Raw genomic sequence first — 24084 nt, forward strand, 5'->3', positions numbered from 1 at the left:
TTTATTGCATAATTATTCGATACATCAGAAAAGCAGAACTTAATATTTTGTACAGAAACCTTTGTTTGCAATAACAGAGATCATACGTATCCTGTAGCTCTTGACCAGGTTTGCAAACACTACAGCAGGGATTTTGGCCCACTCCTTCATACAGACCTTCAGATTTCAGGGCTGTCGCTGGGCAATACGGACTTTCAGCTCCCTCCAAAGATTTTCTATTGGGTTCAGGTCTGGAGACTGGCTAGGCCACTCCAGGACCTTGAGATGCTTCTTACGGAGCCACTCCTTAGTTGCCCTGGCTGTGTGTTTCGGGTAATTGTCATGCTGGAAGACCCAGCCATGACCCATCTTCAGTGCTAGCTAGCGAGATCTAGCGATACATGGCCCCATCCATCCTTCCCTCAATATGGTGCAGTTGTCCTGTCCCCTTTGCAGAAAAGCATCCCCAAAGAATGATGTTTCCAATGTTTCAAGCTTCACGGTTGGGATGGTGTTCTTGGGGTTGTGCTCATCCTTCTTCTTTCTCCAAACACGGCGAGTGGAGTTTAGACCAAAAAGCTACATTTTTATCTCATCAGACCACATGACTTTCTCCCATTCCTCCTCTGGATCATGCAGATGGTCATTGGCAAACTTCAGACGGGCCTGGACATGCGCTGGCTTGAGCAGGGGGACCTTGCGTGCGCTGCAGGATTTTAATCCATGACATCTTGGTGTGTTATTAATGGTTTTCTTTGAGAATGTGGTCTCAGCTCTCTACAGGTCCTGTCATGTAGTTCAGGGCTGATCCCTCACCTTCCTCATGATCATTGATGCCCCACGAGGTGAGATCTTGCATGGAGCCCCAGACCGAGGGAGATTGACCGTCATCTTGAACTTCTTCCATTTTCTACTAATTGCGCCAACAGTTGTTGCCTTCTCACCAAGCTGCTTGCCTATTCTCCTGTAGCCCATCCCAGCCTTGTGCCGGTCTACAATTTTATCCCTGATGTCCTTACACAGCTCTCTGGCCTGTCTATTTGAGTCTATTTGATTGTGTGTGTGGACAGGTGTCTTTTATACAGGTAACGAGTTCAAACAGGTGCAGTTAATACAGGTAATAAGTGGAGAACAGGAGGGCTTCTTAAAGAAAAACTAACAGGTTTGTGAGAGCCGGAATTCTTACTGGGTGGTAGGTGATCAAATTCTTAAAATAAAATGCAAATTAATTATTTAAAAATCATACAATGTGATTTTCTGGATTTTCAGACATGTACATGCTTTGTAAGTAGGAAAACCTGCAAAATCAGCAGTGTATCAAATACCCCACTGTAGCTAATCTATGCAGCTGCCATACTATTTTCAAGTCCTATTCCTAATTCTGTTAAATATGTAGCTACTAGATGTTCTCAAAAGTAAGTACATCTCTATCAGTTATTTTGTAATTGAGATTTTAATCTTTCTTTGGGTATGCAGCATTACATTGTTTATGGCCCTCACACATGATAAATATTGTCACATTACATTCAACAAGTTTTGATGCTCTGGTACTTACATCCATCAGTCCTTGATACAACAAAGTTGCTTTTTAGTTAATTCATGTTTAGGTTGACCATAGGCCCAGGTCAGCAGCAGTCGAAGAAGACAGGGCCAGGTAGAGCCAGGACACTGAATGTTAGCTGCTGGGGGAAAAAAATACCAGGGAATACTGTATTTTTCTTTTCCTGGTTTACTGTTTGTTCTAGTGCTTGCAACTTCTGTACTTTGTGGCTTTGCAGTTAGCATTGTCTACTACCTTGACAGAGTGAAGCCATGCAGGTTTCTCTGAGCAGCCAGACAATGTTCTGTCTTAGTTTGTTTTCCAGCAATTATACCATGATTAGGGTAAGTTTAATCATTATGGAAGCTAGAAAGAACTGTGTGGCTGTTGCTGGTGGTTACATGCTTATGCCGGTGAGGGATGGGGGAGGGCCCTCCGTGGGCTCACCACCCACAGGAGGGACCATAAGGGGCCGGTGCGAAGAGGATCGGGCGGCAGTCGAAGGCAGGGGCCTAGACAACCCGATCTCTGGACACGGAAACTAGCTCTAGGGACGTGGAATGTCACCTCGCTGGCGGGGAAGGAGCCTGAGTTAGTGCGTGAGGTTGAGAGGTTCCGATTAGAGGTAGTCGGGATCACCTCTACGCACGGCTTGGGCTCTGGAACCACACTCCTTGAGAGAGGATGGACTCTTCACCACTCTGGAGTTGCCCATGGTGAGAGGCGGCGGGCTGGTGTGGGTTTGCTTATAGCTCCCCAGCTCTGCCGCCATGTGTTGGAGTTTACCCCGGTGAACGAGAGGGTCGTTTCCCTGCGCCTACGGGTCGGGGATAGGTCTCTCACTGTTGTTTGTGCCTACGGGCCGAACGGCAGTGCAGAGTACCCGACCTTCTTGGAGTCTCTGGGAGGGGTGCTGGAAAGAGCTCCGACTCCGACTGGGGGACTTCAACGCCCACGTGGGCAACGACAGTGACACCTGGAGGGGTGTCAGTTATTGGACTTCTGTGCTAGTCACAGTTTGTCCATAACGAACACCATGTTCAAGCATAAGGGTGTCCATCAGTGCACGTGGCACCAGGACACCCTAGGCCGCAGGTCGATGATCGACTTTGTTGTCGTCTCATCTGACCTGCGGTCGTATGTCTTGGACACTCGGGTGAAGAGAGGGGCGGAGCTGTCAACTGATCACCACCTGGTGGTGAGTTGGATCCGATGGCGGGGGAGAAAGCTGGACAGACTAGGCAGGCCCAAGCGTACTGTAAGGGTCTGCTGGGAACGTCTGGCCGAGTCTCCTGTCAGAGAGATCTTTAACTCCCACCTCCGGCAGAGCTTCGACTGGATCCCGAGGGAGGCTGGAGATATTGAGTCCGAGTGGACCATGTTCTCCACCGCCATTGTCGAAGCGGCCACTCGGAGCTGTGGCCGTAAGGTCTCCGGTGCCTGTCGAGGCGGCAATCCCCGAACCCGGTGGTGGACACCGGAAGTAAGGGATGCCGTCAAGCTGAAGAAGGAGTCCTATCAGGCCTGGTTGGCTTGTGGGACTCCTGACGCAGCTGACGGGTACCGACAGGCCAAGCGGGCTGCAGCCCGGGTGGTTGTGGAGGCAAAAACTCGGGCCTGGGAGGAGTTCGGTGAGGCCATGGAGAAGGACTATCGGCTGGCCTCGAAGAGATTCTGGCAAACCATCCGGCGCCTCAGAAGAGGGAAACAGTGCCCTACCAACGCTGTTTACAGTAGAGGTGGGCAGCTGTTGACCTCAACTGGGATGTCGTCGGGCGGTTGAAGGAATACTTCGAGGATCTCCTCAATCCCGCCGTCACTTCTTCCATTGAGGAAGCAGAGGATGAGGGCTCAGAGGTGGACTCGTCCATCACCCGGGCTGAAGTCACTGAGGTGGTCAAGAAACTCCTCGGTGGCAAGGCACCGGGGGTGGATGAGATCCGCCCTGAGTACCTCAAGTCTCTGGATGTTGTGGGGCTGTCTTGGTTGACACGCCTGTGCAACATCGCGTGGCGGTCGGGGACAGTGCCTCTGGGATGGCAGACCGGGGTGGTGGTCCCTCTTTTTAAGAAGGGGGACCGGAGGGTGTGTTCCAATTACAGGGGGATCACACTTCTCAGCCTCCCCGGGAAAGTCTATGCCAGGGTTCTGGAGAGGAGAATACGGCCGATAGTAGAACCTCGGATTCAGGAGGAACAGTGTGGTTTTCGTCCAGGCCGTGGAACACTGGACCAGCTCTATACCCTCTACGGGGTGTTGGAGGGTTCATGGGAGTTTGCCCAACCAATCCACATGTGTTTTGTGGATTTGGAGAAGGCATTCGACTGTGTCCCTCGCGGCATCTTGTGGAGGGTGCTTGGGGAATATGGGGTCCTGGGTCCTTTGCTAAGGGCTGTCAGGTCCCTGTACAACCGGAGCAGGAGCTTGGTCCGCATTGCCGGCAGTAAGTCAGACTTGTTCCCAGTGCATGTTGGACTCCGGCAGGGCTGCCCTTTGTCACCGGTTCTGTTTGTAATTTTTATGGACAGAATTTCTAGGCGCAGCCAGGGGCCGGAGGGTGTCAGGTTTGGGGACCACACAATTTCGTCTCTGCTCTTTGCAGATGATGTTGTCGTGTTGCCCCCTTCTAACCAGGACCTTCAGCATGCGCTGGGACGGTTTGCAGCCGAGTGTGAAGCGGTGGGGATGAAAATCAGTACCTCCAAATCCGAGGCCATGGTCCTCAGTCGGAAAAGGGTGGCTTGCCCACTTCAGGTTGGTGGAGAGTGCCTGCCTCAAGTGGAGGAGTTTAAGTATCTAGGGGTCTTGTTCACGAGTGAGGGAAGGATGGAACGGGAGATTGACAGACGGATCGGTGCAGCTTCTGCAGTAATGCAGTCGATGTATCTGTCTGTCGTGGTGAAGAAAGAGCTGAGCCGCAAGGCGAAGCTCTCGATTTACCAGTCAATCTACGTTCCTACTCTCACCTATGGTCATGAGCTTTGGGTCATGACCGAAAGGACAAGATCCCGGATACAGGCGGCCGAAATGAGCTTTCTCCGCAGGGTGGCTGGGCGATCCCTTAGAGATAGGGTGAGAAGCTCGGTCACCCGGGAGGAGCTCAGAGTAGAGCCGCTGCTCCTCCACATTGAGAGGGGTCAGCTGAGGTGGCTTGGGCATCTGTTTCGGATGCCTCCGGAACGCCTTCCTGGGAAGGTGTTCCGGTCCCGTCCCACCAGGAGGAGACCCCGTGGAAGACCTAGGACACACTGGAGGGACTATGTCTCCCGGCTGGCCTGGGAACGCCTCGGTGTCCCCCCTGGAAGAGCTGGAGGAAGTGTCTGTGGAGAGGGAAGTCTGGGCATCCCTGCTTAGACTGGTGCCCCCGCGACCCGGCCCCGGATAATTGGAAGAAGATGGTATGGTATGGTACCACCCCCGTATGTTGAAAGACCCATCAGCACTGTACAATGTGACCTGACTACTAGCCCATTATTACTTGTCTCAAGGCCTTGATGAATACCTGTGCACGACTTTCAAAATTATGATTTAATTACATATTTCTTTAGATTGCCTGCAGGGTAAGATGGGCAGGGATTTGCACTTTTAGGTAGTGTGAACCACAGACTTTCCCAGGATGTAAGATAATGTTCCAGACAGTGCTCTGCAGTAGTAAATCATTTACAATGTTATAAAGGCTTTATCCAGTGCATCTTGTTGAGTCGTAGATTCACAAACTCTTGGAATTTTACAGCAGGCATCTGGCCCAAACATACCCCACAACATACCATATCCATTTCCCACAGCTGCTGTGTGAATGTAAATCAACTTGAATGATGATTACTGTTTGGGATTTACACCTAAATACAAAATTCCCAAAATTAATACTTGTTTCATAAATCCAAAAACAACAACTAGTAATGCTGCAAATTAAGTGACTATAACATGCTAAATAACATAGTGAGAGTACAGCATTTTCATAATTTCATAAAGCAAATCTACTCTGCTTCCTCTGCATGACTCATTCAAGTGTCATTGAAGTGTCTGCATACTAGTGATCGCAAACGCTTTGTTCTTTTTGAATGAATCTTTTTGGTAAATCGTGATTCATGATTCATCTCAGTAGGATCTTCGAATCTTGTTCACTGGAAAAAAATTATTAAGTAAATGATCAGCAATCCATGTCTCTTTCGGATCTCCATATCTCTTTCACTGGAAGGAACAATGAACGAAATGAACAATGAACCACTGATCTTTTGGAACGGTGGAAGGCGAACGACTAATGAGGAATCTTTCTGATCTCCGATTATCTCATTAATTATCATCCTTAATGTTCCAAAGTAAGAAACATTAGCTACAATAAATATAAGGACAGTTGGCTGTTATTCAGCTGTGATTGCTATGTCACGTTCTGGCACGGCAGCCAGCAGTGAATCCAACGCCCTTTTTTTCAATTCATCATGGCCACCAGTTTTCCCTAATCGCGGACCCTAGTTCCTGCTTCCCCATTGTATTCTGTCTGTCTTTGTTACACCCCAGTGTCACTTTGTTCTGTTTTGGTTCCGTGTTTTAGTTTGTTTCTGTCATAGGCCTTTTATGAAGTTGCCTATTCTGTTTTATTCCTGTCCGTTATGTTTAATATATTAAATGTCCTCTGTTCTACCTACATGTTCCCTGCCTCCATCCGACATCGTGACATGCAGGTTTTATTTATAATAATCCTTTGTAATTATTTTGGTCATATCACAAATGACAATGAACTGAATTAAATCTAAACAATTTATTTCAAATAGTGCAAGATGGATACAAAAAAACATTCATTATACAGCATACAAAATACATTTGTGCAAATGAATTGAAAAAATTACACAGTAAGTACAAAATAAACATAATACAATACAAAATAAAATAAACAAGGGCTAGAATGGCAGTAATATACATAAGTATGACCTAGCAGCAATCAATAGTTATTGAATCATAGATACATCAGTGCAGTAAGCTTATGAATGGTGTCATAACACTACAACTACAATCAGAATTAAGAACATTCACACAGGGCTATAAATATATTAAGAGGATAATGCGATCATATATATCATTGTACATAGCAGCAGTTAAAAAAAGCTATATCACTGTAGCTAAGCAGCAATATTGGTTGTGCTGGAGATATCATTCATATTCACGGCAGATCCCTTGTACCGCCACAATGTCTTCTCTCACCTGCACTGTCAGCAGGTCTTTTATCTGATTGTAGAGCCAGCTGTGCCCTCAGCTTGACACTCTCTTCAGTCAGACGTTTATCAGAAGCTAAAAAGCACAATGAAATGTCAATAGCTTAATAGTGAAATAAATAAAACTGCCATATACATGTAATTTCAGAAAGGCTGTACAATATTGCATTTTAGTAAAGGGCACATGTTCAGAAAGTGCAGTTTCATTAAGATGCTAGCATAACTATAGTCTTGTTTTTACCTGACTGTAGAGCCAGCTGTACCCTCAGCTCGACCTTCTCTTCAGTCAGCCCCGCTTGATCTTCTCCAAATGTTCTGAAAGTAAAGACAGACAAAATATCTGGTTATTTTACAATCAGACCTCTGCCTTCTTGCCCTTAAAAATTAATTGAAATTGACAAATAAAATTGGAAGCAACATGCTTTAAGTTAAGCATCTGGGTTATTAATCTGGGTTTCAAAATCTGGTCAGTTACTGGGATTTTCACACACAACCATTTCTAGGGTTTACAAAGAATGGTGTGAAAAGGGAAAAACATCCAGTATGCGGCAGTCCTGTGTGCGAAAATGTCTTGTTGATGCTAGAGGTCAGAGCAGAATGGGCCGACTGATTCAAGCTGATAGAAGAGCAACTTTGACTGAAATAACCACTCGTTACAACCGAGGTATGCAGCAAAGCATTTGTGAAGCCACAACACGCACAACCTTGAGGCGGATGGGCTACAACAGCAGAAGACCCCACCGGGTACCACTCATCTCCACTACAAATAGAAAAAAGAGGCTACAATTTGCACAAGCTCACCAGAATTGGACAGTTGAAGACTGGAAGAATGTTGCCTGGTCTGATGAGTCTCGATTTCTGTTGAGACATTTAGATGGTAGAGTCAGAATTTGGCGTAAACAGAATGAAAACATGGATCCATCATGCCTTGTTACCACTGTGCAGGCTGGTGGTGGTAGTGTAATGATGTGGGGGATGTTTTCTTGGCACACTTTAGGCCCCTTAGTGCCAATTGGGTATCGTTTAAATGCCACGGCCTACCTGAGCATTGTTTCTGACCATGTCCATCCCTTTATGACCGCCATGTACCCATCCTCTGATGGCTACTTCCAGTAGGATAATGCACCATGTCACAAAGTTGGAATCATTTCAAATTGGTTTCTTGAACATGACAATGAGTTCACTGTACTGAAATGGCCTCCACAGTCACCAGATCTCAACCCAATAGAGCATCTTTGGGATGTGGTGAAACGGGAGCTTTGTGCCCTGGATGTGCATCCCACAAATCTCCATCAACTGCAAGAATGCTATCATGTCAATATGGGCCAACATTTCTAAAGAATGCTTTCAGCACCTTGTTGAATCAATGCCACATAGAATTAAGGCAGTTCTGAAGGCGAAAGGGGGTCAAACACAGTATTAGTATGGTGTTCCTAATAATCCTTTAGGTGAGTGTAGCTTATATCTTACACACTTTGATCATGAATTGTTCCTGAACGAAAGAACCAAATGATTCTACTAGTTTTCACAGTACTACAGAGTGGGATTCCTGGCTTTGAAAATGGCGATTATCTTGCCTTACGTGCATTTCACATTCGCTATAGGGCCATCTACGAACACTGCAGTGTTTGAACACAGTAAAGAACTGTCCCCCATGAAGCATTAAGTCGAGGCCATAGGCGAGTAGTTGAGCCGGTACCTTACAGTGGAAAATGGCCATTAGTCGGGAAAATATAATGGTAAGCAATTGTGAGAGACAGCTGTTTCTCTGTATTTACTATACACATCTACACACAGGTCCTTTACACAAGCAAAAGTCAAAGACTATTTCATTGATAAACTACCAATGTTGACCAAGATTCTGTACACTAGGTTTAACAATATTAAAATAAAGTTAATACAAATAATCAGTACAAGAATAAAAGGGGTACAATAGCATCTCTGCTGTGAAAAAATGGCAACACAAGCAGATACAGCAAATCGCAGAGCAAGCCCTCTCTCCGGTGGCTAGCCGCCAGCGTAATGCAGTTGGGCCGCTGGTGGAAAGCCATCTGAGATGCAAATACGCTTATGCAAACTGAGATGAGGAGAAAAGCGGCAAAAGCTGGTGGGCCGCTGGCTGTAGGACATTATAGCCTCCTGCTGGCGGCCTGCCATCGATTGCTCACTGGGTATGTGCATGTCTATTAGTCATACTCTATTAAACTGATCAGATTTATTAATACACTTTTTCTCATGGTGCTTTTGGATCATCGGAATGAACGACAATGAAAAGATAGCATGAGTCTCTTAATCTTTTGGATCTCCAAGTCTCTCAATTTTGATCAGCCTTAGTATACAGAATGAATGCAGAAAATGTATTTGGTCTATTATCTTGTGTTAGATAAAAATGATTACTTTTTAAAAGTTGTAATTATAGGAAATATCATTATGTTTAGAATAAACTTTTATTACTATTTTCTAATGATTTCTTTCGATTGCACTTTTTTTCAAAAGTTAGTGCCCCCTGGCATGTAATAATACACATAATGAACACACAAGGCTGTAAAGGCTGTAAAGCATATTATAGTGTAAAGCATATTATGGTGTAGCATTTACTATTAGTTAGCATTAACAGTGGGACTACGGTTGCTTCCTATTCCCATCTTTATAACCAACTTAGACGGTAATTTGAGGGTGGGTGGGAGGCTGATTCAGATGAACGAAATGAGTTGAAAGATTCGTTTTTTTTTCTGAACTCATTAAGGTGAGTCAAACTTCCCATCACTACTGCATACTTTTGTTACCACATTAGTTTTAAGCTTGTAATTAGAGATGGCCATACAAGGCTTTATACTGTTCTTCTAGCAGCAGGATATTATGCTAGTAACATAAACTTTTTTGTGTGATAAGTGATAATTGAACTATATAAGGAAATATAGTTACCAATCTAATTTGTACATTTTATGTTTAATGTCCGTTCCAATATTGTTCTTGCTTATTCTTTCTTACAGACTAGATTGTTAAGTATATTGCCTTATAAATTTCAATGATGGCTTTTATTGTGATAAAGAGAGTGCTGCCAGCATAATGTCATGCTGCTAAGATAACACAAATTAATCCTCGTTTGGCCATCACTAATTGTAATAGTAAACAAAATCTTATCTTGCTTTGCAGAAATTATCCAAAATTATATTTTTATGTGTTTTGACCTATGAATTCACTTGGCAATGTTGCATTGACAGTTTTGTTGTTGAAGTATTTGTCATTTGTCATGAATCGTTAGACTGATACCTTCAATACAGTGTTTTCAAAAAAAAAGTATTTTTATTATGTAATATTAATAACACAAGATTATCTAAAAAAAAATTGCTAGATGGCTGTTTTGTGTTATGGGGTAGTGTATGACAATCTTCATGAAGACAGACACTACAGCTATGTTTACAGCTCACAACCGCACAGTCCAACTGACACTGATGCTGGTCACTTGGTCTGAAATAAATACAAAGAGGGTTAACAAGTGCATACAGTACATGTATTTAAATCTGTTAACAATAATGTTACAAGTCTACTCACCAAGATTTGAAGGCCCAAAAATGTGTTTACAAAACATGGCTGGGGTTAATTCCACTCAACCTAAACCAGAGATATAAAACAGACAATATGAAAAACATATAAAAGCGCATGGATTTCTCATTGTAAAATTGATTTACACATTCTTAAAAAGTTCTAATGTGTCGTTTGTTAGCATTTGTAATTGCAGCACAATCCAAATCAATTATTTCAAATAAAAGTACTTACAGTACTTCAATGTAACCGGCATACTCCGCGTTGGAAACAACAGCTGTCTTCTGTGGAATCTGCAGATTTAATATTGTCTTTACATCGCAGCGGGGGCGCCTTACAGTAGGTCGCACCTCTTAACTTTGTCATTTGTTAAATGTCATAGTTCTTCAAGTTAGAACTATACTGGCTACAATGATTATAATTGTGGATTAAGCTTAACTAGTTAGTTCACATAGTTGTTGACGTTTGACAACCAAATATATTGATGTTTCCTGTCCAGTAGAAACGCCATTCTCGTTAGTTATCGCAGCTCAGCCATGACATCACATCATTTAATTTTATCTATTAGCGACAAACTCAAAGTATAAACGCTGGCTATTGTCACCATATCACCATTAATCTCTTCAATAATTAACAAACACAAGTCCATAATACAGCAATAAAAAAATCAAGTAATTTCAAGAATGCAGCACATCTTACACAGAAGTCCCAGCATCTGCCCACACTAATACAGACAGAAATTCTCAAACTCGCGAATACTACAGTTTGTAACCATCGTTGCGTGTTCAACATTTCTACCAATGTGAAGAAAACAATCTCACGTTGATCCCTGTTGTACAATTTCATAAGACACATTTACAAAAGTTAACGTTTTGCCATATAATGAAACTTAAAAGTTAATGCTGACTTAAAACATTTTTATTACAAAAATAGCCATTGCTCATACATACACATGTACCAAAATCATTGTTTATAGTTTTTAACAATATTTTAAACACAACCACGATACAATGCCCAGGCATTGATTATTCCTTCAAAATAATATCATTGCTCATCCGATGTTTGTTTACTGTAGAACGTTGGACCACAAACCTTGTGTGAAACACGGGATGTATTTTAACCTACTAGTTTCTCCTAGTGGTTATTTAGGGACCCTTACTATGGGCAGATCTATTCTCATGGCCCATCCCTTGTTAAAATGGAAAATGGGCTGAAACCCCTTCTTTATACACTAAAAAGCATGTTTCCCACAGGTAATTCTGTGCTTGTGGAAAAACACCATGCTACATGCACATTGTACAACATGGAATGTTAAAACCCAGTGTCATACAACATCTGTTGTACTACTTGTCAGAACATAAAATGCCGGGGGGTTTATAGAATTGCTGAACCCTGGCACCCCATTTGTTAAACACCAAACATCTTGCCGCTGATATATCAGCAAGCGAACAAAAAATTATATTGCCTGGGAATTTAAAATTCCGGAACCATAAGACAACATTGTTAAACATCAAACATATCGCACCTGTTATAACACTTGTCTGGGCTCCTTATCAGTCGTTGTAAAACATCAAACATAGACACATCAATGCAATCATAAATTACGAAGTCACCGGACATGCATATGTCATTCCGGAAGTCCCGCCCTTATCACACATCGCACTGGAAGTCCCACCGAGCTGTCAAATCAATCTGGAAGCCCCGCCCACCAGGGTCATAAATCAAAGTGACACATTATACCGTACATTTACTGCTCACATGTGTGGTCATATAAACCTCTGAGCCAGACTTACAAGCATTGAGAGTAAAAGAGGCAGTGGTAAGGCAGTGCTATGTCTATGGGTTATTGTTACAAGTGGATGTATGCAAGTGAATGGTGTTTTGAGCAAAACTTAACAGAATGAGACTGTCAGATATACAGTTTCCATAACCTTGGAGAATTGGTAATATATGTACCATTTGTAAAGAAAGTGAGCAGGCAAAACACATTTATTTTATTTCTTATTGGATTCATATTCAACTGTAGGTTATAACAGAATGGCACAATCATAAAACAAAACATGGCAACAAAGAAAAAAATGTACTGACCCCTGTTCAAAAGTCTGCATACCCCTAGTTCTTGATACTGAGAATTGCCCCCTTTAGCATCAATGACAGCGTGCAGTCTTTTGTAATAGTTGTCTATGAGGCCCCAAATTCTTGCAGGTGGTATAGCTGCCCATTCGTCTTGGCAAAATGCCTCCAGGTCATGCAAAGTCTTGAGCGGTCTTGCATGAAGCTCATGTTTGAGATCTCCCCAGAGTGGCTTGATGATATTAAGGTCAGGAGACTGTGATGGCCACTCTAGATCCTTCACCTTTTTCTGCTGTAACCACTGGATGGTCTACTTGGCTTTGTGGTTAAGGTCATTGTCATGCTGGAAAGTCCAAGAGTGTCCCATGCGCAGCTTTCGTGCAGAAGAATGCAAATTGTCTGCCAGTATTTTCTGATTACATGCTGCATTCATCTTGCCATGCATTTTCACAAGATTCCCTGTGCTTTTAGAGCTCACACACCCCCAAAACATCAGTGAGCCACCACCATGCTTCACAGTGGGGATGGTATTCTGTTCACTATAAGCCTTGTTGACCCCTCTCCAAACTCTGCGCTTATGGTTGTGACCATATTATAGTGTGCCAGAAGCTGTGAGGCATGTCAAGGTGTTGTCGGGCATATTGTAACCAGGCTTTTTTGTGGCATTGGCGTAGTTAAGGCTTCTTTCTGGCAACTCAACCATGCAGCTCATTTTTGTTCAAGTATCGTCATATTGTGTACCTTGAAACAATCGCATTGTCTTTTTCCAGAGCAGCTTATATTTTTCCTGAGGTTACCTGTGTTTTGTTTTTTTGTAACCCGAACAATTCTTCATGAAGTTTTGGTGTTTACCCAAAGGGGCCAACTGATCTTACTCCCCCCAAGGACCACATTCCTGAGGAACAAAAGACTGACACCCTTCGTTATCCAGGCAGGAGGACATGGTCCAAATACCTAATAATCTTCTGATATTATACAGACACGTGTGTCACAATCAAAGTAAAGATCTACATACCAGCCAATGGAAAGACAGACATTTCTCAAATGCACCTTAGTCAATAAGTTCCATAACAAAAGCCACAGGTGTGGGAAATTCATCTTTAATTGCCATTTTCACCTGTGTGTGTCACCTTGTGTGTCTGTAACAAGGCCAAACATTCAAGGGTATGTAAACTTTTGATCAGGGCCATTTAGGTGATTTCTGTTATCATTGCTTCAAATGATCACTATCCTTAAGTAAAATTTAAAACATTGCATGATAAGTCATATTTAAAAATCTATGCCAAAATCTCACAAAACAACTGTACATTGAGGGCAAGATTCTTTTGTGAAGCATTTTATTACTGACAACGTAGATGTCATTGTTCAACATATTCTTCTGGATCACACTCTATGGGGAGATGTATGAGGCAAAGGACAATGAGCATAGAGGGAAGCAGATATTTATTTAACAATGAAATAATAAAAACACGTATTAGAATTATAAACTGTACCAAAAAAAAAGAGTACAACTGTGTATGAAATTTTTTTACAGAATAAAAACAGGAAGTAGAACACAGTAGAAACTGTATGAATAATGATAAAAATCTATGGATGAAAGAAAATAAAAATAGGAAAAATAAATATGTTACACACCATAAAGAAGTAGTTAAAAAAAGAATCACGGAATAGTGTAAGGAGCTAATTGGAGTAGAGAAGTCAGTGCCAAAACTAAGAAAGGGCTAAAAAATGTACAGGAAGAATAAACAGGGCATCTGGACATTCTGTGGCGCTAACTAGGCAGCAGTGGATGCACCGATACATAATATCCCAGAGGTTCTCAATTGGATTCAGGTCTGGAGAACATGAGGGCCTGTCAATGGCATCAGTGCCTTCGTCATCCCAGAACTGCCTACACACTCTGGTCACATGAGTCCTGCACAAGGAGAAACCCAGGCCCCACTGCACCAACAATTCAGGATTCCAGGATTCCATCCCAGTACATAACAGCAGTCAGCGTACCGCTGGCTAGCACGTGGAGGTCTGTGCGACCGTCCACCCACCGCCAAACCAGTCATGCTGGATGATGTTGCAGGCAGCATAATGTTCACTACGGCATCTCCAGACTCTTTTTAAGACTCAGTGTGCACCTACTCTCATGTGTGAAGAAAACGGGGCACCAATAACGGAACTGCCAATACTGGTATTCTCTGGTGAATGCCAATCAAACTGCCTGGTCCAGGGCTGTGAGCACAGGTCCCACTAGAGGACATTGGGCCCTCGTGGAGTCTGTTTCTGACAGTTTGGTTAGAAATATGCACACCAGTAGATAATAAGATACAGGTGAAAATAATTACAAAAGGACAAGCTACATTCAATAACAAAGGATGAAAAACCAACAGAAAAAACAAACTAAACAGAACATCACATTGGGTGGCCTTATTTATGCAGAAGAGCCTTACCGAGTTACATGTGTAGCTACCAATCCATCCTTATGTCAGTTTAAAAAAATTAATTGGGGTAAAGTGCCTTACTGAACACCTTGCATGGAAAGGTTTTTACTTGCATTTGTAGATGCAGCGACGTACTGTGTACATAGACAGTGGTTTTTGGAAGTGTTTCTGAGCCCATACAGTGATTTCCACTACAGAATCGTGTCTTTTTTTTAATGCAGTGCTGTCTGAGGACCAAAGATCACAGCCATCCAATATTGGTTTTCGGACTTGTCCCTTGCGTACAGAGATTTCTCTGGATTCTCTGAATCTTTTATTGATTTTTTGTACCATAGGTAATGAGATCCTCAAACTCTTTAACATTTTTATGTTAAGAAACGTTATTCTTAAATTGTTGCTCTATTTGCACCTGCAGTCTTTCACAGAGTGGTGAATCCCTCCCCATATTTACTCCCAGGCATTCATGGGCTCAGGGGCGCTGCTGGGCTTCACAGGCTCAGGGGCGCTGCTGGGCTTCACGGTGTGATGGCAATTTTATCGATCAGAACTCTTTAAGAAGGAAGTACAGAGACAAAATACTCTTGGCGCAAATTAACAGTTTATTAAATAATTTGCAAATGAGAGAGACGCGTCAAACACTTACAGACATAATCATCCGAGGAGTCTCTAACTCCATACATGAACAATCCGTATTTATTACATAGAAAAGGGGTGTGTTAAGATGCTGCCATCTGTTTACCCCAAAGGGCGGGCTGTCCCCCCACCTTATCCTTCTCAACTCCTGAGGAGACACAATGTCTGGATAGTCAACAGAGACACTAAAGGGTTATACAGATTTACGAGTACCCCTCTAATCCACCCGTGCCGGTCAAGGATGTCTCCTATTCAAACACCAGACCCCTCTCGGCATCTTTAACTAGTAACTCATTCATACATGTATAGGACGACAAAGAATACATCCTTCTTCTAGGCAGGAGGACATGGCCCAAATACCTTATAATCCTCTGATATTATACAGACGTGTGTCACAATCAAAGTACAGATTTACATATCAGCCACTGGAAAGACAGACATTTCTCAAATGCACCTTAGTTAAAAATGTTGTGAGATGTTCCACTAGTTTTTTTTACTAACTTTTCAAGAAACAATAACATTTCCCTGTACTATTTTAGAATTTGATACAAATTCATTTGAGATTACCAGCTAGTGGTCATTGGAAATAACATAATATTTTGTAACTTTGATGATTAAATAGACCAATACATTGAATCCACTGACTGTTTCTGTGTCACTGCTGTCTCCTACACTCTTACACACACACCATGCCTATCACGATTACAATATAATTTTTCTTTCCACATCTTTCCCTCTCTCTCATTCCTGTTAGAGGTGGCAGCACACAGACGGGTCTGGCTTTGAAGTACATTCTGAGAAAAGGGTTCCCAGGTGGCCGGAACACCAGCCTTCCCAGGATGGTCATCCTGCTGTCTGATGGGAAGTCACAGGGGGCTGTACAGGTTGCGGCCGACAAACTCAAGCAGACAGGAGTCACTTTATTTGCAGTCGGCATTCGCTACCCAAAGTAAGAGAACAAGACTGTAATATCAAAAAGAGGGTGAAAAAGAGATTGTTTGTACAGTCATCATTTTTGAGCATTTTTGAGACTCTGATTTACTGTCTGTGTATGATAGTAAATATGTTTAAAATATGTTATAAATATAATGACTACACTGATACCAGGTCTCATGATACTGTTAGAAATTGGCCATTCTTATAGTGGTGAAATAATGATTGCGTACCCGGGCATCAAGGGAGAGAGTAATTCAATTATTTATTGCAGCATTTGATAGTCTGTTGTTCATGATACAAACTTGAAGTCATCTCAAAGAACTTCTGGTTGTCCTCTACTTTATAGACATTCCAGTCCAGAATACACTCCACAGTACTGTAAGCCCATTGGCTAATTACTGTCACGCTTTGACTGAACGTGACTTCCTGTGTACAGATAAAAAAAATTCTGTTGTAATCTAAACATAACAAGCATACATTCATACACTTCTACACTCCCCCCATCACACATGTAAACAAAAACATTACATGTTTGATAAAACATTTAAAGTATGATCAGAGTGGACCATGTTCTCCACCGCCATTGTCGAAGCGGCCGCTCGGAGCTGTGGCCGTAAGGTCTCCGGTGCCTGTCGAGGCGGCAATCCCAGAACCCGGTGGTGGACACCGGTAGTAAGGGATGCTGTCAAGCTGAAGAAGGAGTCCTATCAGGCCTAGGTGAGGTGAGAGTAGGAACGTAGATTGACCGGTAAATCGAGAGCTTCGCCTTGCGGCTCAGCTCTTTCTTCACCACGACACACCGATACATCGACCGCATTACTGCAGAAGCTGCACCGATCCGTCTGTCAAATTTCCCTATCCCGAGCCAGCTCTGACTGGGGGATCCTGAGGCGTTCCCAGGCCAGTGTCGAAATAGAATCTCTCCACCTAGTCCTAGGCCTACCCCGAGGTCTCCTCCCAGCTGGACGTGCCTGGAACACCTCCCTAGGGAGACATCCTTACCAGATGCCCGAACCACCTCAACTGGCTCCTTTCGACACAAAGGAGCAGCGGCACTACTCCGAGTTCCTCACGGATGGCTGAGCTTCTCACCCTATCCCTAAGGGAGAAGCCAGCCACCCTTCTGAGAAAACCCATTTCAGCCGCTTGTACTCGCGATCTTGTTCTTTCATGACCCAGCCTTCATGACCGTAGGTGAGGGTAGGAACGAAAACTGGTATATCGAGAGCTTTGCCTTCCGGCTCAGCTCTCTTTTCGTCACAACGGTGTGGTGAAGCGAATGCAATACGGCCCCCGCTGCTCTGATTCTCCGGCCAATCTCCCGCTCCATTGTCCCCTCACTCGCGAACAAGACCCAGAGATACAACTCCTTTACTTGGGGTAATGCCTCATTCCCTACCCAGAGGATGCATTCCATCGGTTTCCTGCTGAGAACCATGGCCTCAGATTTAGAGGTGCTAATCCTCATCCCACCCGCTTCGCACTCGGCTGCGAACCGGTCCAGTGAGTGCTGAAGGTCACAGGCCGATGATTGCCATCAGGACCACATCATCCGCAAAAAGCAGTGATGAGATCCCCAGCCGAACTGCAACCCCTCCCCACCCCGACTACGCCTCGATATCTTGTCCATAAAATGTATAAACAGGATTGTTGACAAAGCGCAGCCCTGGCGGAGGCCAACCCCCACTTGGAACGAGTCCGACCCGAACACAGCTCTCACTTTGGACGTACATGGATTGGATAGCCCTCAGAAGGGACCTCCTCACCCCATACTCCAGAAACACTGGTTAACTTTTTTATAATATGGATTGTGAAAGTGTGTACATGTTTTTGGCTGTGTGAAAACAATACTAAGGACACATTTTTGGGGCATAACAACCAACCAACTTAAGGGGCTTTTGGCTGTGTGCCATGGTATTAGTTTTTGTTTATTTGGTTCACAGTCTTGTTTTTAGAGCAGAATGTTTTGGATGGGATCCTGGCAGATGCAAGAAGATGGTTGATCCCATGGAATAACCTCTTCATTACCATCTCAACACTAAATATTGTAGTCCTGGGATTTCCTCATCTCTCACACATTTTTATTATTTTTCCTTGTGGGGACCCAAAATATTATTCCCATACAAAATTATATTGTCCCTAACCACTAAAACTATCATTAATGCAATTTATATATTTTATAATATATAAATTATATAAATTGAAACCTCCAGATCCTTCAGGTTTCGGGGCTGTCGCTGGGCAATACAGACTTCCAGCTCCCTCCAAAGATTTTCTATTGGGTTCAGGTCTAGAGACTGGCAAGGCCACTCCAGAACCTTGAGATGCTTCTTACTCCTTAGTTGCCCTGGCTGTCTGTTTCAGGTCGTTGTCATGCTGGAAGACCCAGCCACGACCCATCTTCAATGCTCTTACTGAGGGAAGGAGGTTGTTGGCCAAGATCTCGCGATACATGGCCCCATCCATCCTCCCCTCAATACGGTGGAGTTGTCCTGTCCCCTTTGCAGAAAAGCATCCCCAAAGAATGATGGGATGGTGTACTTGGGGTTGTACTCATCCTTCTTCCTCCAAACACGGCGAGTTGAGTTTCGATCAAATAGCTCTATTTTTGTCTCATCAGACCACATGACCTTCTCCCATTCCTCCTCTGGATCATCCAGATGGTCATTGGCAAACTTCAGACGGGCCTGGACATGCGCTGGCTTGAGCAGGGGGACCTTTCGTGCACTGCAGAATTTTAATCCATGACGGCGTAGTGTATTACTAATGGTTTTCTTTGAGACTCTGGTCCCAGCTCTCTTCAGGTCATTGACCAGGTCCTGCCGTGTAGTTCTGGGCTGATCCCTCACCTTCCTCATGATCATTGATGCCCCACGAGGTGAGATCTTGCATGGAGCCCCAGACCGAGGGAGATTGACCGTCATCTTGAACTTCTTCCATTTTCTAATAATTGCGCCAACAGTTGTTGCCTTCTCACCAAGCTGCTTGCCTATTGTCCTGTAGCCCATCCCAGCCTTGTGCAGTTCTACAATATTATCCCTGATGTCCTTACACAGCTCTCTGGTCTTGGCCATTGTGGAGTAGTTGGAGTCTATTTGATTGTGTGGACAGGTGTCTTTTATACAGGTAACAAGTTCAAACAGGTGCAGTTAATACAGGTAATAAGTGGAGAACAGGAGGGCTTCTTAAAGAAAAACTAACAGGTCTTTGAGAGCCGGAATTCTTACTGATTGGTAGGTGATCAAATACTTATGTCATGCAATAAAATGCAAATGAATTATTTAAAAATCATGTGATTTTCTTGATTTCTTATCAACTCTCACAGTTGAAGTTTACCTATGATAAAAATTATAGACCTCTACATGCTTTGTAAGTAGGAAAACCTGCAAAATCGGCAGTGTATCAAATACTTGTTTGAAAAAGTCAGTTATTGAAACACACAGCCAGGGCAACTAAGGAGTGGCTCCGTAAGAAGCATCTCAAGGTCCTGGAGTGGCTTAGCCAGTCTCCAGACCTGAACCCAATAGAATATCTTTGGAGGGAGCTGAAAGTCCGTATTGCCCAGCGACAGCCACCAAACCTGAAGGATCTGGAGAAGGTCTTAGAATATTTTTTTTTTTTTTATTCCACTCTCAGTTGAAGAGAACCTATGATAAAAATGATAGACTTCTACATGCTTTGTAAGTGGGAAAACCTGCAAAATCGGCAGTGTATCAAATACTTGTTCTCCCTACTGTCGCTGGCTACAACATTCAGTAGCTACGTTATAGTAAGCCTCGACTAAAACTGTTTACGGTTATACAGTATTGCGACTATTTCTGGTGGATTCTATGATTCTCCTGTCTTTTCACTTGATGATGGGTTAGTTTACGTCACCTTTATTGATAGTTATTGTATCAATGTCATTCACTAATGAAATAAAAACAAATGCTTTTGTGAAACAGCTATGGCAGGGAAAAGTTAATCTTCAGTCTTGCTAGCAATTGCTCAATTCTTATGACTATTCCTAGTAAGTTAGTACATACTAGTAAGCCTATTACTGGCTAATAAGCTGTTAAAACAGCCAGTGTCAAAAGCCATATAGTTCATGACTTTTGCCATTGTCGTTAATAAGAAACGTTAATTAGTTTAACACAGTGCTTAATGGTGTCTAGCCACTGACTAAACAAGCAGCGCCGGGACATGGTGGTTAAAGACAGTGCAGGAGACCTGAGTTCGAATCCAGTGAGACAACAATGTTTATTATATTTGAATTGTGGGCCGGCTGAACTAGGCTTGCCTGGTTCCTTTTCTGGTTTCTGGATTTCCTCTAAATGTGGTTTAAATATCCTCATCTATGTACCACCCTCCCTCCTTTTTCTATCTTTAACTTTAGGTGGGAGGAGCTTCATGCTCTAGCCAGTGTGCCCATGGAAAAGCATGTGTTCTTCGCCGAGCAATTCCACGACGCGATCAATGGGCTGTATACCTCTCTCACCACCAACTCTGTCTGCACTGCCATGCCCACTGGTATTGCCTATGGCACACCGGTCATTTAATAACTGCACTTACAGCCAAAATGATAGTAGGCACTGTTTCAGTGAATTACATAGTCATAAAAGGGACAGCTATCAAATTGAACAACCTAGGATTACTGCTAAACACAATTTTCCATGGTCAAATATAACAGACATAACTTTCCATGACAAATCAAACGTTGTTTGTGATATGCTTTGTGATCAACAATTTAAAGTGCAGTGCTTACTTACTAAACTTCCAATTTTGTGTGTTGGTGCAGATGTAGTTGATAATCTGCTGTAGCACAAGAGGGCAGGCCACAAACACAGAGAAAGTAAGCTGACGTAGGCCAAGGGTGAATTTAATGGGAAAACAACAAAGCAACAGAAAGGGCTGTGCGAACACAGAACTTAGCCGAACAGCTCAGTCCCAATCCACTGTGTAGTCTCTGACTCTCTGGGCCATCGAGGCTCTTCTCTCTCAGTGTCGTCAGAGCCTACGGGCATAACAAACACTACAAACAGTAATACGCACAATTGTCTGTTTTCACTCATCTGTGAGGCTTTGGCCTCCTCCTTTTATAGTCCCCAATAGAGCTTAACAAGGAGCAGGTGTCGAGCTGCCTCTCAAAGATTTGTAATTCTCCCTACTTTCTCCCGAGTTCGTCGCTAGTTCTGGCACTTCCTGCTGCGCCCTCTCCAAGGTTCTAATGTAAAATGTTGAGGGCAGCTCGACTCGCTGGCTGGAAGTCAGACGTTGATGAAGCAGACATGCCACACTATGAATGAAATACAGTGACAATACAGTGGTTTTGTTTTATCCCAGTGCTAACTGTTTCCTCTTTCTCCCTTGGTAGGGTGCCAGGCTGAGTCTTACCCGTGTGAAAGGAAAACTCTGGAGACCGTCAAAGAGCTGCAGGGGATTTTTATGTGCTGGAAAGGAGGCAAACGGTATACTCCCTATACCTCCCTCTGCCCTTATTACAGGCAAGTTTCTAATACTCTCTATCAGGCTACATTGCAGGTGGCCGAGCAGTTAAAGCCAGTAATCAAAGCATTGCTAAATTGAATCCCAGTTATGTTAAGATTATTTTTTTATACACTAAATGGAAAAAGGTAGGTGGACACCCCTACTTATTGAGTTCAGGTGTTTCAGCCACACACATTGCCATTAAATGTCCATGGACAAACATGGGCAGTACAATGGGTTGTACTGAAGAACTCAGTGACTTTGAATGTGGCACTGTCATAGGACGCCACCTTTGCCTCAAGTCAGTTTGTAACATTTCTGTACTACTACATCTGCCCCAGTCATCTGTAAGTGTTATAACTGTTTATTGGAAGCATCTAGGAGAAACCCAGCCCAGCCATGAAGTGGTAGACCAAACAAACTAACAGAGAGGGGCCACTGAAGTGCTGAAGCGCGTAGCATGTAAAAATCACCTATCATCTGTTGCATCACTCAGCACAGAGTTCCAAACTGCCTCTGGAAGCAAAATCAGCACAAAAACTGTGTTTTGTGAACTTCACAAAATGGGTTTCCTTGGCTGAGAATCTGTACACAAGCCTCACTTCAACACGCGCAATGCCAAGCATTGGCTAGAGTGTACTCTGGAGCAGTGGAAACGTTCTCTGGAGTGATGAATCATGCTTCATTATCTGACAGTCTGATGGACAAATCCGGGTGTGGCACATGCCAGGAGAACGCTACTTAATGAAATCCATAGTGCCTACTGTAAATTTTGGTGGGGGGACAATGGTCTGGGGCTGCGTTTCAAGGTTTGGGCTAGGTCCCTTAGTTCCAGTGAAGGGTCATCTTAATGTTAAAGGATACAAAGACATTTTAGAAAATTGGGTGCCTCCAACTTTGTGGCAACAGTTTGAGGAAGGCCCATCCCTGTTCCACAAGGTTGGTGTGGTGTGAGGAACTTGAATGGCCTGCACAGAGCCCTGACCTTAAAAACCCCATTAAACAGTCTTGGGATGAATTGGAACAGCAATTTCGAGGCAGGGCTTCTCCTGCAACATCAGTGCCTGACCTCATAAACGCTTATTTTGTCGAATAGGCACAAATTCCCACAGAGACCCCACAATATTGTTGAAATCCTTCCCAGAAGAGTGGCGGCTGTTATAGCTGCATGGGCATAGTTAAATCCATTAACTATTCCCATGGTTTTGGAATGGGATGTCCAACAAGCTCACATAGATGTGATGGCTGGATGTCCACATTCTTTTGGCCATATATTGTATTGTTTTGTCCCTAAGAAAGGAAATTAACTTGCTTATCGTGGCAGCACCCACACCTGTCCAATTCAGAAATCAAAATCTCTGTTGCACCTTATCAGCAAACTGATCAATACCTCCTTTATTACTATTTTCCATCCTTGTCCCTTGGCTTTTCTTTCTCACTGAACATTCCCCATAGTTTTGAGGGGTTTGAGCAAATGTTTTTACATACTGATGTAATGTTGCAAAACTACAGGTTAGAGTGCCTCAGAAGTATTCTCTCCCCTTGGAAATTTCCAAATGTTATTGTGTTACAACATGAAATCATTTTTTCTGTGATCAACAAAATTTTTTACTCAGTGTCGAAGTGAAAAACAAACTCTGCAAATTGTTCTAAATTTATTCAAAACAGAAAATCTGCGATTGCACATGTATTCACCACTTTAGTCAAAATCTGTTAAAGGGATCTTTGGCAGCAGTAATCTCTTTGGATATACCAGCTTTGCACATCAGTACACAGCAATTCCCATTCTTCTGCAAAATTGCTCAAGCTCCTTCAAGTTGGATGGGGACCTCTGTAACAACATCTTTCTACTCTTTCCACATTATCAATTGTATTATGATCAGGGCTCTGGCTAGGCCACTCAAGGACATTGCCTTGGTTATGTGCTTATCATTGTCCTGTTGGAAGGTTAACCCTTACCTTAGTCTGAGGTCCTGAGCACTGGAGCAGGATTATGAAGTATCTCTTTGTACTTTGCTCTGTTCATCTTTCCCTTGATCCTGAGTAGTCTCTAAGTCCCTGCCACTGAAATATGCGCCTACCACCATGCTTCACCGTAGGGAGGGTATTGGCCAGGTGTGGAGCGATGCCTTATTTATTCTGGACATCACCCTTGGCATTCAGGCCAAATAGTTCAATAAAATTTCAACAGACCAGAGAATCTTGTTTTCATGGTCTGAGAATTGTTTAGGTGTCATTTGCGGGCTATCATGTGCCTTCCATCTGGCCA

The 24084-nt window shown here is 43.3% G+C and overlaps 1 protein-coding gene across 2 annotated transcripts in view; it reads left to right on the top strand.

Annotated features, from left to right (window-relative positions):
- Positions 1 to 24084, top strand: part of vwa2 (von Willebrand factor A domain containing 2) — a 119037-nt gene that overhangs the window by 71830 nt on the left and 23123 nt on the right. For both annotated transcript variants that reach the window (XM_020046903.3, XM_013131977.3), the window contains exons 6-8: positions 16168 to 16362; positions 20725 to 20858; positions 21703 to 21832. In XM_020046903.3, the coding sequence (XP_019902462.2) occupies positions 16168 to 16362; positions 20725 to 20858; positions 21703 to 21832 (459 nt within the window). The remainder of the gene's footprint in view (positions 1 to 16167; positions 16363 to 20724; positions 20859 to 21702; positions 21833 to 24084) is intronic.

Source organism: Esox lucius, chromosome 5, assembly GCF_011004845.1.
Source record: "Esox lucius isolate fEsoLuc1 chromosome 5, fEsoLuc1.pri, whole genome shotgun sequence".
Taxonomy (NCBI): domain Eukaryota; kingdom Metazoa; phylum Chordata; class Actinopteri; order Esociformes; family Esocidae; genus Esox; species Esox lucius.